General features: G+C 42.2%; 1 protein-coding gene across 5 annotated transcripts in view; it reads right to left on the bottom strand.

Annotated features, from left to right (window-relative positions):
- Positions 1–19,513, bottom strand: part of kiaa1549la (KIAA1549-like a) — an 80,221-nt gene that overhangs the window by 6,457 nt on the left and 54,251 nt on the right. For 3 of the 5 annotated variants that reach the window (XM_066648446.1, XM_066648450.1, XM_066648447.1), the window contains 8 exons: positions 15,314–15,501; positions 9,708–9,832; positions 8,042–8,166; positions 6,805–7,043; positions 6,120–6,249; positions 3,759–3,785; positions 2,197–2,571; positions 849–946 (listed from right to left, as the gene is read on the bottom strand). In XM_066648446.1, coding sequence (XP_066504543.1) covers positions 849–946; positions 2,197–2,571; positions 3,759–3,785; positions 6,120–6,249; positions 6,805–7,043; positions 8,042–8,166; positions 9,708–9,832; positions 15,314–15,501 — 1,307 coding nt within the window. The remainder of the gene's footprint in view (positions 1–848; positions 947–2,196; positions 2,572–3,758; positions 3,786–6,119; positions 6,250–6,804; positions 7,044–8,041; positions 8,167–9,707; positions 9,833–15,313; positions 15,502–19,513) is intronic. The other 2 variants (XM_066648448.1, XM_066648449.1) reach the window with 2 other exon arrangements.

Genomic DNA, 19,513 nt, shown 5'->3' with positions numbered 1-19,513 from the left:
CACAGGGAGAACACCCCACACTCTTCACAGACAGTCACCCAGAGGAAACCCACGCAGACGCAAGGAGAACACACCACAGTCCTCACAGACAGTCACCTGGAGGAAACCCACGCAGACACAGGGAGAACACACCACACTCCTCACAGACAGTCACCCAGAGGAAACCCACGCAGACACAGGGAGAACACACCACACTCCTCACAGACAGTCACCTGGAGGAAACCCACGGAGACACAGGGAGAACACACCACACTCCTCATAGACAGTCACCTGGAGGAAACCCACGCAGACACAGGGAGAACACACCACACTCCGCACAGACAGTCACCCGGAGGAAACCTGGTGTCGGGACTTGAACCCACAACCTGCAGGTCCCTGGAGCTGTGACAGAGACACTACCTTGTGCGTATTTTGTGCAAATTTGTAATTATGTTTTTTCTAGTAATATTCTATTTACTTTTTTACTTTTAAATGTTGATCATTGCCAGATCCAAGTTTTGATGGTTGCAGGGTAACATACATCTAATAAATTAACATTGCACACGTGCAATTTCATATCCTCTTTTTGTGTACACATATACTGTGTGGCTCCGGTTTCCTCCCACAGTCCAAAAACACACGTTGCAGGTGGATTGGCGACTCGAAAGTGTCCGTAGGTGTGAGTGTGTGAGTGAATGTGTGTGTGTCTGTGTTGCCCTGTGAAGGACTGGCGTCCCCTCCAGGGTGTATTCCCGCCTTGCGCCCAATGATTCCAGGTAGGCTCTGGACCCCCCGCGACCCTAAATTGGATAAGCGGTTACAGATAATGGATGGATATACTGTGTGTCTGTGTGTTAATTTGCTCTTACCACCTTAGTGAGGTTCCAGGGGGCGCTCCAGCTCTGGGGGGTATGAGAGGTGGCGGTGAGCCCAAACCCATGTCAGGGAGCTGGGTAAACCGGAAGCCCTGCAGAGCCAACCACAACAACCCTCTCATCAGAACTACAACCAAGCAGCTGCCTTTGTCTTTAGCTCTCTACAGGAATCCGTCTAATGAAATGTTTACATCTGTAAATGGAGTCTGTGCTTCAGGCCTATTCCCAGGTCGACCTCACCAGCTCATATTTATTTATGACCCGCTATGCTATTGCATGCATTTCAGGATGGAACTAACTCACTTAATGGGCCTACTGTCTTCTACATTATCATGAGAAGTCAATCTGTATGACGCTAAAAATGCATTAAAGGCTGTGGGGGCCATATGGGGACCATGAAACATAAAGGGCTCTCAGTAATTTTTTATCAGTAAAATAATGTTTGTAGGTTGTGTTTTAAAGGAAAGGCTCATCTAAATATCCCATTAGTGTGTCAGGATATTATATTATCTATCACTGCAGGTGCAGATATCAAACATCTAAACTGCAAAAGAGACACTAACGCTAACCCAAAACTCTTGTTAAACAATAAAATATTCTGTGAATATTTTGTTAATATTCAATTAATCACAATTAATTGGGACCGGAAAAATTATGATGATGTAAAAAGTCTACATTGGTGCGATTAGCTTGCTAACTGGCTCAGTTTCTCACCAACCATAAACTTAGCAAATGATATATAGCATGTAATTCAACCTCCCAACTGACCATGATCCAGGGCCACCCTGCATTTACGTGCTTTGTATTGACTTGGAGCATTTTTATAAAATGTCCTGCCTGTACATTCCTCCATTTTGTGTGTGATGTATAAAGCTCAGCCCCTGCAGCCAAAACAGCAGTGCTATCATGCAAGAACACAATGCTAATTTACCAAACTTTTGCTAATATCTAGTGTGATAACAGCTTTATTTGCCCAAATGTAACTCAACAAATTTAAAGAAAGACTATTTTGTATTTAAAAGTCACTGTATTTTTACAGATAAAAGTGGAAAACTAAACTTAATCAGAATTCATTTATTACTTTTTAATAATTCTCTGAAATAAATGTAATCATGTAAACATGAACCTGAACATGAAAATCATTATTTCCACAGAGTGGATGGTTTCTAGGATTGATCACCAACTTGTGTTTGATTCTAACTGATTTAAAAGAGCAACAGTTGTGGGCTACAGTTGTGGATCAAGCTGCAGTTGAGCTTTAGCCTGCAATTCTACAGAAATGTCAAAGGGTAAAGCAATAAATAACAGGGTTTTACTTAATAATGTTATTGGTGGGACTCACGGGTTTGGGGAGGCTACACTGGTGCATGTCCGGCTCAAAGGAAGAGCCACGCTGCAGAGCTCCAGCTGGGTGGTCCATGGTGCCAGGGGCACTGGTCACTCCATCCGAGTACGGGCTACTCTGGCTGGGGTTGTAGGGGCTGTGAGAGTGAGGGTGGTGGTGGTGGTGGTGCCGACCACCCGTGGATGGCTCGGCGGAGGCCAGGCCGAAGGCGTTGTCCAGTAGGAGGTGCATCTGCTGCCTCACCTCATCGATGGATGGCTGTGAGCTCAGTGTGGACGAATCAGAGTGACCTTTGACCTGCAGACTGCCTCCGAAACCCAGGGAGCTCATGAGGCGGTCCACGTCTGTTTCCTCAAAGGGTTCGGGTTCAGCCTGGTGAAAAGATACAAACACACACGCGCATAACACAGAAGCACGCACATAAATTCAAGCGCGCACACACATGCACAGCATACTACCAGCCAGAGGTGGGAGCAAGCCGCAAGTCGAGTCACTGACGGTCAAGTCAGACTGAGTCACTGGTTACTGAGTCAGTCTAGGTCACTGGCAGCCAAGTCAAAATAGGAGTCATTATCTTTAAATCAGTGGTGTTCAAGCTAAACTCTGTGTCATTGGTCTTTGAGTCTAAGTTTGAGTCACTCATGTTCAATCAAAGTTTGAATCAGTTCAAATCTAGTCCGAGTCTTTGGTATTGGAGTCTGTGTCATCGGTGTTCTAGTCAATATCTGAGTCACTGGTGTATAATCAAAGCCTTTGTCACTGATGTCACTGGGGTATGAACAAAAAACAATGTCTAATGGCACTTGGTATCTACACTCGACTCGACTCGAGCTGGTTGGCCAAAGAGAGTTGTCACTCTACACGATGAAATACAGACCTCCAGTACAAAGTAGTTGTCTATAAAATCTCCAAACTATATACAACTCACAGTTGCAGCTGGTAAAAAAATTGTTTTTAGGAGAGGTTCAAACACTGCTTGAATCGGTGGCTGACGGAGACTCCTATGAGCGCAGCATTTGGAAACAAGAAACGAAAACCTACACTGATCTGTGGTGTGGACGATGTTTGGCAACTTCATCGGATACATTTCCATGGTGGAGATCGGGGGAGCTTATAGTGAAAATCCAAGCTGGAATAGAGCTGAGTACCACCATGTACAGTTGAGTAGTGTAGGTACCTTACAGTGGCACAACTCCGTAAGTCCTTTGTGTTCAAGACGAGGTCTGAGTCCAAGATCCAAGTCATTGGTACTGGGTCAAAATCTGAATCATTAGCTTCTGAGTCAAAGTAAGAGTCAGTTTGTTTTCATCAAAATCTTACTCCTTGGTGTTGAAGTCAAAGTCAAGTTTATGTTTTTCTGGTTGTGTCTGGAGTCTTCAGTCATTAGCTTTATGTGTCGGCTACAAGTCATGTGACCTCTGCTATCAGTTTAAAGTGTGCTGCAATTACAAACACACACACGCACATCAAATGACCCTGCGAGTGTAAATTATAGGAACACACATAACGTGGAGAAGAGGACACGAGATCATAAATCACAGACAGATTTGCATACATGCCTCGGCTAACACATTTAAAGCTGCAAGCTGGCAAATGCACGCAAACACACACACACATACACACACACACACACACACACAATAGATTTACTAAGACGCCACACACTCAACATCTCAAAGATTTATTCTCTCATACAAAGTCGCAAAATAGTACCACACACACACAAACACACACACATTGAATCTAGCCAATTTGCAAGTTAAAAGTTCAGCACTTTTATGCCTAGTGAGTGATTTGGAGTTTGGAGTGTGTGAAAAGATTGGAATCATACCCTAGAACAAAATATATCTAGTGAAATCTTGAATGTACACTGTAAAAAAATTCTTGTAAATGTTACAGTGAAATACTGGCAGCAGAGTTCCCAGCCATTTACTGTATTTTTACAGGAACACTACTGTATTTCAAATTTACAGCGTATTACTGTAATTGAATAATACAATAATTTACTGTAAATACTGCGATTCACAGTAAAATACTGTAGCAGACTCGCTGTAAATTTACAGCAATTTTTACAGTGTAGTCTCTGCATAATAATAATAATAATAATAATAATAATGTGTTTATATAGCAGCTTTACAGTATAAAATATGTGAAATAGTGAAATATGTGCAAGAAAAAAATTATAATTGTATCATCATGTATGTATAATCACAAAAAATATTTTATTAAATAAATACATGAAAATACAAAGGAATAAATTGGCAGAAATAAGGTAAAACTGGCTGAATGATTTAAAACCAACCAAACACCAAATCTAGAAACTGGATGAATAATAATCGTATTATATTCTCATAAAGAGAAATACTGCCTTATCAATTAGATTTATTTTGCTGGCATATTGCAGTGTATTCACACAGCCCGAGTCTCTGCTGGGACGTCCTGAGTCTGGAGGTTACAGACAGTGTGTGCTCTGAATAAGCTTTGAGCTCTGTGCATTTTTTAAACAAGCTGAAAGGTAATCGCCTTTGCCTCAGCCTCGGCAGACGCCAGCGATTACAGAGAGCCGGGAATGAAAGAGCTGTATCTTCCCCGAGCAGGCCGCTGCATTCTGAGCCATGTGCACCACACACTCAAACACATACACACACCAAAATCTATCGCAGAACCACAGATGCGGGCCTTTACACAGTATGACCACCATGAAGGACCACCAGTACAACCAGCAAAAGTGGCTCATGCTGTATCTCCATTATGCAGAATTTTAGATTTACGGTTTCGTGCTACCTTTATAAAGAAGCTGTGTCATATTCGGAATAAACTTATTTTACTTTTCCACCTTTGTTAGGCAAGGGAAGCATGGTGGGTCTCCAGCAAAGGACTTTAGCAGGCACCCAGCATTCATCTGGACAATGCAGTAGCTATGGGCGCTTGCATTTGGTAAATGGCCGATTACAGGTCAGTGAGGTACTAAGGTACCACTTAGTTTTCCTTTAAAATGTACACTGTGTGATCAAATAGAAAGCCCATCTGCATATTGCACTGTTCTGCAGTACATGTATTAGAAAGATCAATAGTGAGAAACCTCTTACCCCAGCGTTTCCCAGTCTCAGTGAAGACCTTAATGCTGTCTCTGTTCTAAAATTTTGTATCATGCCGTTAGGGAAATACAGACCCCAGCTCATGAGGGAATTATAAGCCCATTCCCAAGATAATAACAAAGTGACATGACTTCTGATCCAGCCTGGAGGTATGGGTGAATTTGCCACAGTGTTATAAACGTTAATTACTATATCATCTATGTTAACAAAATCTTAAAAAGTCAAGAAATTATAACAAAAACATACAGAAACTGCAAAATCTCATTAAAGCCCTGTTAAGAAGGGACTAACACTCTGCAAATGTTTTAATCTCATGCCCCTGAAGCCTCTGAAACAATTGAAGGCTTGTCGATGATTTAGGAACATGATTTGAAGTGTAAGCAGTAAGTGGAGTTACTACATTAATGGCTTCTAAAGTGGATGATGACATATGCCACTTACCAGCTTCTCGTATTAGTGCACAAACACAGAATACACATAAATGGTTATAATAATAATAATCATAACCATTTAGGAAGCCATTAAATGAAGCGTATTAACTTCTTGTCACTAAACATAGCAGTCTGACCACAAATCACAAGGGTGTTGGAATCTAACTCCTGTACCTGTGTAGACTGACGTATAGTCATTACTTTGTATTTTATTCATTTGTATTGTTCATTAATAATTTCACTGGGAACACATTCAACTAAAAGGAAGAGAAATGGGAATTCCAGTTAGCATTCACCTCTAAGTTTAGCTGTTTAAAAAAGAGGTGGGATACCTGGGGTATATGACAAATTTTGTAAATCAGTCCTCCAGTGTGTTCAGAGTAAAACTCACATCGTAGCCGCTGTTGCGGATGCCTCTCCTGGATCGCTCCCTCATGACCAGCAGATCCAGCTCGGTTTCCACTGGACTCGGAGTGTTGAGAGACTGTCTGCTCCAGTACGCTGGCTCTCTCTGGCTCTCACTGAACACACCACACAGCACAGCTCTCAACTTTCACATGCATCAAAACCTTCCATACAAAATGACAACACACTTTGGACTATGGTAACTCAGCCCAGTTGATTATTTGTGGTCCAGTAATTAGAAAGGGGCTGCAAATGAGGGGTCTGGATAGGCTTTGGTGGCAGCCATGGCCTAATTGTTTAGAGAAATGAGCTGGTTCAGTCCCCAGGCAGGGGAGTGAAGGGATAGTGCTGTCTCCTCCCTCAACATTCAAGCAACTTATTTGTGCAGAACTATTCTAAATAACTGGAGTAAGCCTTTAAATGTTATTGAAAAATGAACAAACTGATGTTCTCTAAACTAGTGAGCAAAGCTTAAACTGAATTAAGTGCATGTTCTTCAGATCTTACTTTCCTTCTAATGTCCTTGCTATCTCTATGTCACCTCCACCCCACCTCACTCTCTCTCTCTCGCTATCTCTTTCTGAATATCCTGAAGCAAAATGACTAATAATAATAGATGAAAATGAACTAATAAATAACTCCACCCCCTGGCCACCGGGGCATCCTCCTACCTCCTCCTGTATTTCACGTATGTGGAGGGGTTCCTATCCTCCACAGGCCCTAAAGCATCCTCCAGGTCCAGAGAGGCGTTCTCTCTTCTAAGCCGCTCTCGGTGGCTGTGGCGATGTCCTCCAGTACTGCCGCTGCTTCCGCTGACCGGACCGTCGCTGTAGCCCTTCCTCTTGGCCTTGAGCCTCAGCTTGTTCCTGTAGTGCTCGATATCAGACTTCTGCTTCAGCCCCATGTTCACCTGCAAACACACCCAGAGAGCCAGCGCTAAGAGTGAGTACTGGGCAAACTGGACACATAATCCACACAAACACTTCAGGGCCAATCAGTCCATTTTAAGGTCGCTTGTAGCTGGAAAGCAGCCCAGCGGTTTGGTGCCAGCCTCTCCGCAGCAGATGCCCACGAGACAGGATTAGGCTCGTGTAAACGGATTTGGTTGCTACTGACAAGCGCTTGATGCAGGTATAAATGAATCTACTTTAAAGAGCCAAACCACACAGGTCAGGCACTCTGGTTACCAGAGAGACAGAGGGCCAGAGCTTTAATCAGACCTGATATACAGAGAGCTCACAAACACCCTCCCCTGGTCTGAATCTGAATACAGCCTCCACCGTCCTATGTATACTATCATATACTGTCCTATGTATACCATTACATAATATGCATGCATGCATGTTGTTAAATATTTAAATGAACTGATGGCAGATATTCCCTGCTGTAACTACCAGAGGCCTCCCCCAGAAGGAGCTGGCCTTTCTCTGTACAAAAAGTGTAACAAGGGGCAAGCAGGAAGCAATGAACCTGCGAAAATGTAAACAAATTCTCCCTAGCCACAATGCAAAAAGAGTGACAGTTGTGTGGATCTGACGAAGGTATATAATCAACACAAAACAGTTAAAAGTGTGTAATGCCAAAAAAGAAGTGAAAATTGTGTTGTTTTAATTAATTCGTTTAGTTTTATTTCATGTTCATTTGTGTATATATAATGCTGCTAATTGGAGTATCTCTAACTGTCTTTGTAGTGTAACTGTATGTAGGAGTAAACAGCTGTAGCTTGTGTCTATCCGTATTATTAGTGGGTTATATAGACAGGAAGGAAAAATGATTTCATCATTATTTTAAAGGAACATTGTGTAAACACTGTCTCCACTCCTATGTCTACAACTAAATTCAATTATTTTTAACAGGAACATTTACAGGATCAAACGGGTTAGAAAAATAATTTTACAGCAGGCGTACCTCTCCGTTGAGGATGACAGAATCTTGGCTGTGATTGGAAGAGTCAGGGTAGGAGTAGTTGAGTGGTGCTGCCATGGGCTTGATGGTGATGAGCCTCAGGGAGCCGGTCAGAGAGTCGTAATGCTCTGCGGAGAAAAAAAAAACATTTACTCTCAGCAAGAAAACACGCTGACCATAGCATGAGGGTCTAAGAGGGTCGAGGTTAAAAGGTCAGCAGCACAGAGCTCATCAGAGACAGGCTGAAACATATTAGTCCCTGACAGAGAGGGGAGTAAAACACAGTAGGCACTAATAAATTCTCCCACACAAACTGTTCCCCTTCTCTTCATGACTGTGTAACTTGTGTGGTCAACTACCTTCCTTAGGGAGCTTCTCTTGGCTGCTATGCTTTTTGGAGCATTTCCAGCAGCGGTTTCGACTGTAAGATCTCAAATGGCAGGGTTTATTTAGATATATTTATATCAGGGAGTGACCAAATATCCATAAGAACTTACATAACCAAATGACAAAGACGATCCATTCCTTATTCACACTGCTCGGGCTTTTGCTTCTGGAGACCTTGAGAGCCCGGCCTTTAGAATCATGGCCAGCAGCAATTTTTCAAGCAGTAGTTCAGTGAAAAAATAATCACATTCGCACAATTTCTTTAAAACCAAACAGTTAGTCAGACATGTTTGGTTTGTGAAGCTTGTGTCTTTGGATTTGTATCAGAGCTACAAAGCTCATGTCATAAATAATGTAAGCCTATACCCCACCAATTAACAGCAAGCCCAGTGCACGCTTGTAAAGTAATCTCAAATAGACTTGCCTATATGGTCAGTAACACTATTAAATATTGTTGTCTATAAAAATGGACAAAATGATGAAACAATCATTTAAATCTACAGTTTAACAGGAATATATTCATGACAACAGCCCTAAACAACCCTGTTCTGAAAGGCCCATTTGAGCACCTGCTCCTTTAAATAAAAATGAGCCACAGTACAGTTCAGCGCGAGTGCACAGCAGTGAGGAGCAAGGAGCTGAAGCTTTGGTTTTTAGCCATTTTTGCTCTGTTCTCTTTGCTCAGTGCTCTTATTTCTCCGCCCTGTGTTTCTCATCATTGTGCTCTCACTTAAAATGCAGATCCAACGCTGTGATTGGAGAGACTCTAAAGTGTCTGCACACTACGTAAGATGCAGCACAAAATCAAATCGACTCATTGGAGCCCGTGTTTTCTGACATAAGCAGCCCACAAAAAATGACTGGGTGGTGTTGTTTCACAGTGTGTGGGTTGGTGGGCTCCAGATCAAACACGAACAAGTGATGTTTTTCATGCTATGTCCCCTTACCTATACTGTATTATTGGTGGTTTTATTTGCAGTATTCTGGAGATAGCACTGGGTTCATGTGACACAAGGACATTATGAAGATCAGCTACTGATTGCGGAAGAAATTTCTGGATCATAACTGATACACCAACTCATCCCAAAGGTACTGAAGGAAGCTCTGTTACTCCAAAGGACACAAGATATGCATCTGTAATAATTTGGACATAAATTGTACATGATTGTACACTGTCTTTATCGTGAAAGTGGACATAAAGCCATGGGATTATAACAGAAAGGACTATACTGCCTTCCTGCCACCTTCGTAATCCTTTCATCTGTCTGTCTGTGCGTCTCACCATTCCTGGTGTGAGTCTCCTCCTTGTTGTTTTTCTGGCCTGTAGTCCTGTGTATGGAGCTCCTTCCCGTGTTCAGCTTCCCAGAGCCATCACTGGAAAGCGAGCCATCTTCGCTTGGCAACTTGCTGTGGGTAACCATGGAAACAAAGGCGCCAGTTAGCGGCCGGTAACTGTAGGGGAGTGTGATGCAGGGTTAGCGGCTGGCTGGCACAGCCCTGCTGTTAACCTGCGCTAATCCGCAACACATCACGAAACCCCTAGCACACACCTGTCACTGTGCGACTCCAGGTATTTTTAGAGCAGACCCTGATTTGACCCCTGATGAGGCCCCTCTGACTACATCAATGCCCTCTGACTACATTTCCCATAATCCCTTACACAACCACTGGGAATCCCACTGGCTGGTGTTAACCAATCCTGAATTTTTCATGTTTTTTTCATGTGTACAAATTTCATGTATAAGTGTCCTCTTGCACGCATAAAATGCATCATCCAGCCGTAACATTACAATCACCTCCTTCTTTTCACTTTTTTTTTCTCAACCCCACTGACCATAGAGGACCACTTTGTAGTTTGACAATTACAGGCTGTAGTTCATGTGCTGCTCTACATCATTTTTTGCCACCTTCAATGGTCAGGACCACCCCATTCTCAGCGCTGCAGTGACACTGACGTGGTGGTGGTGTTGTGCTGGAACGAGTGGATCAGACACAGCAGCGTGCTGGAGTTTTTAAAGACCTCAGTGTCACTGCTGGACTGTGAATAGTCCACTGACCAAAACGCTGTCGGCTGGATGTTTTTGGTCGGTGGACTATTCACAGTCCAGCAGTGACACTGAGGTCTTTAAAAACTCCAGCAGCACTGCTGTGCACACAGACACACACACAACACCACCACGTCAGAGTCACTGCACTCTGTGATGGTCCTGAGCATTGGAAAAAGGGTAAAAACGGGACAAAAATTATGCACAGCATCAGATGGACTAAAAGAAAACAGTGACTGAATTGTTATGGAGTGCAATAGAAAGTAACAGCAGTGTCCACTGTTTACCCGTTCAACCAGAGACAATGATACTAATGATAATAATGATATCGATAGAGTCCAAATGGCTCCCTTCCACAGGGAAGAAGATGCAGGGTCTGTCACATGAACAAGATTCACAAGAAGTGCCGTCTAATTGGTGTCCGGGTGTGACGGGTTTATTCGAATAAAAGATGGGAGCGGAGGAGCTCAGGGGAATAAAACAGAAGCACACATAGCATGATATTCACATTAGAGTAAAGCTGCTAATCTCTCAGGCATGCGTGCCAACAATCTGCCATCCACAGCACACTGTCCACTCATCCTGCTGGACACTGGACACTCACACACACACAATACCAGCACACACACATACACACATAAGCAAACACACACATACATACACATAGACACACTGTATAACGCAGGCAGATGGGGGGGTGGGAGTGAACGCAAACTCTCACATCTCTCCAGGAGTCCTCAGGCACACTGAATCATATATGACTCTGTAGCCCAGAGCATCTCTCTCTCTCTCTCTCTCTCTCTCTCTCTCTCTCTCCCCTTTCCATTACTTCTCTATTCCTCTCTATCTGTTCTCATGTTTTCGTTCTTTCCCCATCTGTTTTCTCTTTACCCTTCCACTGTTGTTCTCCCTGTTTATTCCTATCTCTCTTTTCCAGGTTCTCTCCCTTTCTGCCCCTCTATACTTCACTCTCCCTCCGTTCCTTTGTTCTATTTATCTTCCCCCTCTTTTTCTCTCTCTCTGTTTCTCTTCCTTCCTCCCCCTCCCCTCTGTCAGTTTTTTTTATCCCTTTAAATACTCATGCCCTGTTCATATGTGCATTCCACTTTCGCTTTTCCAAATAATTGTCTTTGCCAAGCTGCTCTCTTTTCTCCAGGCTCCTTCCCCTTTAATCGCTTCACTTGGGAGGACAACAAAAGACAGCACATGCTCCTACTGTTGGTCTGAAACACAGGGCATTTACTTAAGAGAGAGAGAGAGAGAGAGAGAGAGAGAGAGAGAGAGAGTGAAGAAGAGAAACACAGACAGAGGAGGAATAAAAGGGATAAACAGGGTGGGAGATGAGGACATGGTGGGACTCAAGCAGCAATGGACACACTGCATCTCGAATACCAGCGCTAAGGGTTGGTGCCCCTGGCATCACAACACAGTGAGAAACTACAGGTATTAAAGGAGCAATCAGCTATTTTCGCCCACAAAAATAGTCAAAGATATATTTATTTATTTGTTTGTTTGTTTGTTTGTTTGTTTGTTTGTCACAGTTTTTTTAATAAGGTACAATAAAACAGTTTACACTCCATAGAGTGGGTTCCCCACATGGAGGCAGACCCAATGACACTGTGCTGCCCAAATTCCCGATTCTGAAGAACTGATCATCACTACATCAGGCCAAAAAAAACCTTAAAAGTATTTGAAATAAGTTACAAACTGCAAATATATATCTTCTCTTCCTGATTGGGAACGTGTAGGTGTTTCAGAATATGCACTGATTGACAGTGGTGTTGCCATAGCAACAAAAAAGAAAGCAGTAGGCACTTTAATTACTTTTTTAAGCTTCTCTTTTCTAACTGGACTCTGAATCCGTGGATGAATCTGATAAGTGTTAATTACTAATGTAAGATAAAAATCTGGCCATGAATCCAAACACAGTTAGCGTCTCTTAAAGAGCGGGGCTTTGTGACTGTGCCATATCGCATTTAAACAAGGTGAGCGTCAGTCAGTTACATTAGACTAAATAAGAGTTTTTTTTTAATGGTAGCTACACTATACCTTACACATTAAATAAAGTCAATAAACATGTTATCCTTCATATTGTCCTATTTTAAGAGGTGTCAGAACCCAGGTCTGGTAGATACAGAGTAATAATTGAATTATTATTTGTTTTGATGTGATTTTGGCATGCAGTTAACAGTGTGATTAGCCTTCGTTACACATAGTTATCTTTGAATCATAGATCCATTGCAAACAGGGCAACTTCAGACACAAAAGAATAAATTGGGCTATCAACAACCGTTGGGGCACATTATCCCTGATTTACTGCTTTGATATAAACTCACTAAAGAACCATTAAAGTGGCCTTCTGGAGTCTTAAAAGACTAGCAGACAGAAACAAAGATGCTGTAGTGAGTAATAATCCAGACACATCCACAGCAGTGAGGGAGAGCAGAATTGAGCCTGTAACAGCAGAGTCTTAAACAGCAGAGTGGACAGAGGAGAAGGAGTGGAACAGAACAAGAATGAGCACTGTTTATTTCAACTGCAGTAGTTACAGGGTTTGGACAATGAAACTGAAACACCTGGTTTTAGACCACAGTAATTTATTAGTGTGGTGTAGGGCCTCCTTTTGCGGCCAATAAAGCGCCAGTTCGTCTTGGGAATGACATATACAAGTCCTGCACAGTGGTCAGAGGGATTTGAAGCCATACTTCTTGCAGGATAGTGGCCAGGTCACTACGTGATGCTGGTGGAGGAAAACATTTCCTGACTCGCTCCTCCAAAACACCCCAAAGTGGATCAATAATATTTAGATCTGGTGACTGTGCAGGCCATGGGAGATGTTCACCTTCACTTTCATGTTCATCAAACCAATCTGTCACCAGTCTTGCTGTGTGTATTGGTGCATTGTCGTCCTGATACACGGCACCGCCTTCAGGACACAATGTTTGAACCATTGGATGCACATGGTCTTACTGGTGCAATGTGCAGTTAATGAAGATTGGACACCAGGCTGCTCCAATTTAGCCATGAAACCTCCCACACTACAATGACAGGTGTTTCAGTTTCAGTGTCTAACCTCTGTATGTTTAAAGGCTACCTGTAATCTGGTGATATTCTGATTAACTTTTAAAATAGAAAACACTGTTGGAATAAACGTATTGAGGCCTGAGTCTGAGAGAATGAAGTAAGTATTGCTTTACACCATTCCTTAAATAGAAGTGTAATACAAGTGTAAATAGTTAGCTTTTTCTACATTCGCATTTACAGTAATTATGCCAGTGGAAATATGTCTGCTGACTGACTTACAGTTGATCGTTGGCTGCAATTATTCCACAAAGTTAAGTCATCTAATTATGTCTGGCATTGATCTGCAACTGTGAAACCAGTCCCAATCCTCCTCATCCATCCTGACACCACCAAAACTTGGTGCATCTGGGTGTCACCTGTATCAACTCTTGGCTGGAGATTCAAAGAGTTGAAACTCTTGCAGTCGACTCACTTAGAACTTAAACTGTTAATGTTAAATAAATGTACAGCCATAATTTTGGATGTTTTATAATGAAACATTTTAAGCTACAGATTATGAAAATGTGTAATAATAATAATAATGGCTGTAAAATAGTAAAATCTTTAAAAAAAAATCATGACTAAAATTAGGTTTTAGTTTTAATTTAATGCTCTGTGAGGAGTGTGGTGTGTTCTCCCTGTGTCCGCGTGGTTTCCTTCGGGTGACTGTCTGTGAGGAGTGTGGTGTGTTCTCCCTGTGTCCGCGTGGTTTCCTTCGGGTGACTGTCTGTGAGGAGTGTGGTGTGTTCTCCCTTTTTCTGCGTGGGTTTCCTCCGGATGACTGTCTGTGAGGAGTGTGGTGTGTTCACCCTATGTCTGCATGGGTGTCTTCCGGGTGACTGTCTGTGAGGAGTGTGGTGTGTTCTCCCTGTGTCTGCATGGGTGTCCTCCGGGTGCTCCGGTTTCCTCCCACAGTCCAAAAACACATGTTCGTAGGTGGATTGGCGACTCAAAAGTGTCCATATGTGTGAGTGTGTGAGTGAATGTGTGTGTTGCCCTGTGAAGGACTGGTGCCCCCTCCAGGGTGTATTCCCGCCTTGCGTCCAATGATTCCAGGTAGGCTCTGGACTCACTGTGACCCTGAACTGGTTTAGTGCTTACAGATAATGAATGAATTTTAATTTAATGGGCTAAAACTAGACAAAAACTAAGACTAAAACTAAATCAAATCAGCTGTAAAACCTAACACATGTTTGGATTTCATTTGGACACTTTTTGGTGAAAAGTACAGCATATGAACAGAATCAGACCAGACTTGAAACACATCTTAATGCAAGATGTAAACGCACCATAGACAGCTGTTATTTTTTTTTAAATTCTGTTTTGTTTTTGAACCAGGTTCTAAATATACAGCCAGACAGCAATTACTTTGTTCTCCAGCCCACAGCAGAGAGGCTCTTTATTCACTGCCTCTTTCTCTCAGAGCAGTGCTTTTTTCACCCACTTCCCTGGTGTGCTGCATCATGACTAAGAGGTCAGACTTGGGCGATAAATAACACTCGACTACAACAAGGTAAGAGGGGCGTTCTACATCCACTCATTGTGTGAGCTTTCAATACTCTTGATTACAAAGCACTCAGTGTGGCCCTAGCCCTGAAATATTAGACCCAGAAATATTGTACCCATTTTACACAAAAATAATCATAAAATTATTGCTTTGAATAATAACCTTTTTTTTTTATTGTGTGAATGAACTTGACATGAAAATCATATGGACAGTTTGATCTCAGATATCTTTCTTACTATAAATATATGTTAATATTAATTAATGTGCACTGACCTTCGATGCATCTCCGTGGTGGACTGTGGTCTTTTGGAGGCAGTGCCGTCCTGTAACACTCCCTTGTCCTGTGTGAGAGGAGCATCCCGCACAGGGAGAGACAGGACCAGAGTCTCTTTAGTGACCGCAAGACCCTCCTCACCCTGCTGACCCATGTGCTGCTTAGCATAATCAAAACCCTGGACAGGCTAGAAGAGAAGAGAAGAGAAGAGAAGAGAAGAGAAGAGGAGAGGAGAAAAGAAGAAGAGTAGAGAAGAGAAAAGGAAAGAAAAGAAGAGAAGAGATAGGAAGAGAGGAGAATAAAAGAGAAGAGAAGAGGAGAGAAGAGAAGAGAAGAAAATTAAAGAAGAGAAGAGAAGAGGAGAAGAGAAGAGAAGAGAAGAGAAGAGAGAAGAGAAGAGAAGAGAAGAGAAGAGAAGAGAAGAGGAGAGGAGAAGAAGAGTAGAGAAGAGAAAAGGAAAGAAAAGAAGAGAAGAGATATGAAGAGAGGAGAATAAAAGAGAAGAGAAGAGGAGAGAAGAGAAGAGAAGAAAATTAAAGAAGAGAAGAATAGAGAGAAGGAAATGAAAACAGAGAAGAGAAGAGAAGAGAAGAGAAGAGAAGAGAAGAGAAGAGAAGAGAAAAGAAAAGAAAAGGAGAGGACAGAGAAGAGAAGAGAAGTGTAGAGAAGAAAAGACAAGAGGAGAGGAGGGGAGAGGACAGAATAGAAGAGAGGAAAGGAGAGGAGAGAAGAGAAGAGAAGAGAAGAGAAGAGAAGAGAAGAGAAAAGATGAAAAAAGATGAGAAGAGAAGGGGAGAGAAGAGGAGAAGAGAAAAGAGATGAGAAAAGATGAGAAGAGAAGAGGAAAGGAGAGAAGAGAAGAGACGAGAAAAGATGAGAAGAAGAGAAGAGAAGAGAAGAGAAGAGAAGAGAAGAGAAGAGAAGAGAAGAGAAAAGACGAGAAGAGGAGATTGTATTGTTATGTAAGGTTTTGTTGTCGATATAATAAGCACCTTTGGAGAGTTGGCATTTCATTTCAATCAGCGATGCTCTGCTGGCCGCTGTGATTTATTAATGCACTCTGACTTCTCTCTGTCTCACTGTATTTCACACAGCTCGTATATGACGCACCACCTTGCCATGAGATATTTAAGGCGGAAATGCTGAGGAAGGTTGTGGAACTGCTGCTTATGATAAATTATGGATCTCCCTCCTGCCAAGAGAACTAACACATATCAGAAGGCCTCGTATGTCGTATAGCATAACTTTGCAGATGCAAACAGGGACTATATTAACTCACTTGGACATTCAATAATTCAGGACTTTTGCACTTTGTTGCTCATGCTGCTGTCACGTGCAGCTTCCACAGGAATCGATACAGTTCCACCTTTCCCACACCTCAGTTCTGTAGGGGAGAGTGGTCTAAATTTAGTCAGGGTCCAGCTAATCTACAGAGAGAGCTTTCTCCATTAAGGAATACTAACGCTGAGATTTGTGCAAGACACTGACCTTGGGCTGCACTGATTCTCTGCCTTTTTAATGTACTTTGCATGTACTCTGCATGACTCAAATTCTCCTGCGGGACATCTACTCACTGGAATGTTATTATAGCAACCCTGCTTTGTCATTTCCAGTGAAAGTTTTGGATAGTCCATGAACCCCTAATAAATACACATATATACACAGACAGAGAGAGAGAAAGAGAGAGAGAGAGAGAGAGAGAGAGAGTGAGAGAGAGAGAGAGAGAGAGAGAGAGAGAGAGAGAGAGGCACTATATGGACAAAAGTGTAGGGACACATGCACATTACATCCTGTTCGATAGATAGAGTCCATAGACATTAAGAATTTCATTCACTAAGGAACTAAGTGATCTAGGCGCACCCTTAAAAAACAACCCCAAAATTTACAGCTGGGACAATGCAGTCATGCAGGTAACACTCTCCTGATAATTCCAATATTCCAGATAGTTGCTGAGTCAGCAGAGCATCCTGCTCTAATTTTACAAGGTCTGCCACATTGTGGCTGAGTTGCTGTGGTTCCTAAACACAGCAGAAGTTTCTTAAACTGATTGTTGTAAGTGGTATCCCACTACAGTTCGCTCAAACTCAGTAAGTAAAGCTGTAAAAGCAGCGCTGGATGCTTGATTTTACCTGATGTCATTGATTAGGAGCTGTATTCCAGTACTTTAGTCCACATACTGTAAATATCTGTTGCTTTTAATTTGTAATGCATCCCAGTTTGACCAAATGGACTTCTAGGAAAACTCCAAAATGACTTTGAAAATGAAAATCTTTACGACGCTTCAAATATTTTCACAGCTCAACAATGGCCCTTGTTCATCAGATATAAACAAATGCACATTTTGGCACCCTGGATGGCTCACAAACCCTATAAAGCACTCTGCATCTGATTTGCGAAACGTTCTAATGCCATCAGAACAACAGACGAAGAAATATTTGTGCATTACCACCTTGATACTGATATGTGGCACATCCTCCAATTTATCATTAAATATTCATGTTCAAATATTCAAGTGTAGAACACATGTTAACTCACTTACAAAATCAGCAGGACATGTACTTGACCAGTCTGCACATATGCATGAGACTCCAGGGACATCCACTTCACATACATTCTACTTTGCAAACAAGCCAAGAAAGCAGACTGCACAAACATATTGGCAGGTGGAATGTAAAAGCACACATGCAGACAGCCATGCAATTGATCCACAGCTTTGGGTTGTCACTCTCAAACAGACATGAATGTCCTGCTGTCAGACGCTGTCCTACTCTGCTTCCTCTGCCTCACTTTACATGCAGTGTCTGTAATAACACCTTGACAGTACATACAACAACAACGTAACAGTGTTACTGGTGATGTATTCACTGACACCAGGACACATGTATCAACTTCAGTTATTACTGGGCCCTGATAATGATATCACCTGGACGAACGTGTGCAGTTGAGTAGTATCTAAGGGTACACGTTTTAACAAGAATGTAGCTACTGTAATCCAGCTGTAACAATGAATTCATCACCAGTGTTTATCACCAGTGTTTATGCATGTCATTAATGTGTAACCACAAAGCTACTACCCACACACACAATTTAAACTGGGACCCCTTCCTTCTTCTCGCCACGCTGTCCTAGTTTCTGGCCAGTGCTTCTTTTCTATGACACGTTCCCACTTCTCCGCCTCAGTTGCTGTATTTGCAGAGGCAGCTTTGAGGAGAAACTGGAACGGCAGATTCCTGAAGAACTACGCAGCAGCCAAGCGGGAACCTGAGAGCGAACTTTAATAAGATTGAGTGCTCAGGCTTTTCCTGATTGGAGAAGCAGACGGAGAGGGCGCCAGATCAAAGCCCAGGCCTCGATTAGCATAATTATAAATGAATTGCACATTTCATCAGCTGCCGTTCAAAATCAACGTACCTCAGAGCTAATATCTATTCAGCACTTATCACCGCTGTCGCTGGGCTGCACTTCGCAAAACTTCGAAGAGCTGATGAGTGTCTGAGCTTTGAACTGTTTTATGACACAGTATGGAGCTGGCTGAGCAGATGAGATGCAAAGCCATTTATCTGGGCAGTAAGTAAGTGAAGAAAAAGATTAGAAAATCACTAATTAATTATGGTGAACTTTGAGGTGTTTTTGTTTTTGGGTTTTATTACAGAGTGATCTCAAGGAAAATGTGTACATCATCCCAGTCCAAACAAAAAATACATCTCCATTTTTGTTTTTATTTTAATTTACTACTTATTTGAACACAGCAGCTTTAGAAGCCAATCTCGAGTTCAATTTTACATGTACAACATCTGGAGTCAACAACATTACGAGTCTTGACCCAGGAGTCTTGGCTTCTGCTAATTCTACTCAGATGAGACCCAGCCATGGAGATACATTCGTTAGCATAACATACAGATAATGATATTCATTCAGAAACAAATAAAAGCTTGTGTTCCTAGAAACCTCCAATGTGATCTGCAAGCATTGTTCTATTAGTTTTAAAAACAGGCTATATTACATTTCATCTTCTAGCTGCATGCCCCTCATTAATTAAGGGGTTAATGAAGAAGATGAAGAAGAAGAATAAGAAGATGAAGAAGAAGAATATGAAGAAGAAGAAAAAGAAGATGATGACGAAGAAGAAGAAGATGATGGAGAAGAAGAAAAAGATGAAGAAGAAGAAGAATATGAAGAAGAAGAAAAAGAAGTAGAAT

Source organism: Hoplias malabaricus, chromosome 17 (assembly GCF_029633855.1).
Source record: "Hoplias malabaricus isolate fHopMal1 chromosome 17, fHopMal1.hap1, whole genome shotgun sequence".
NCBI classification, from domain to species: domain Eukaryota; kingdom Metazoa; phylum Chordata; class Actinopteri; order Characiformes; family Erythrinidae; genus Hoplias; species Hoplias malabaricus.
Note: the sequence above shows the minus strand (reverse complement) of the source record. Positions and strands in the feature narration are given on the sequence as shown.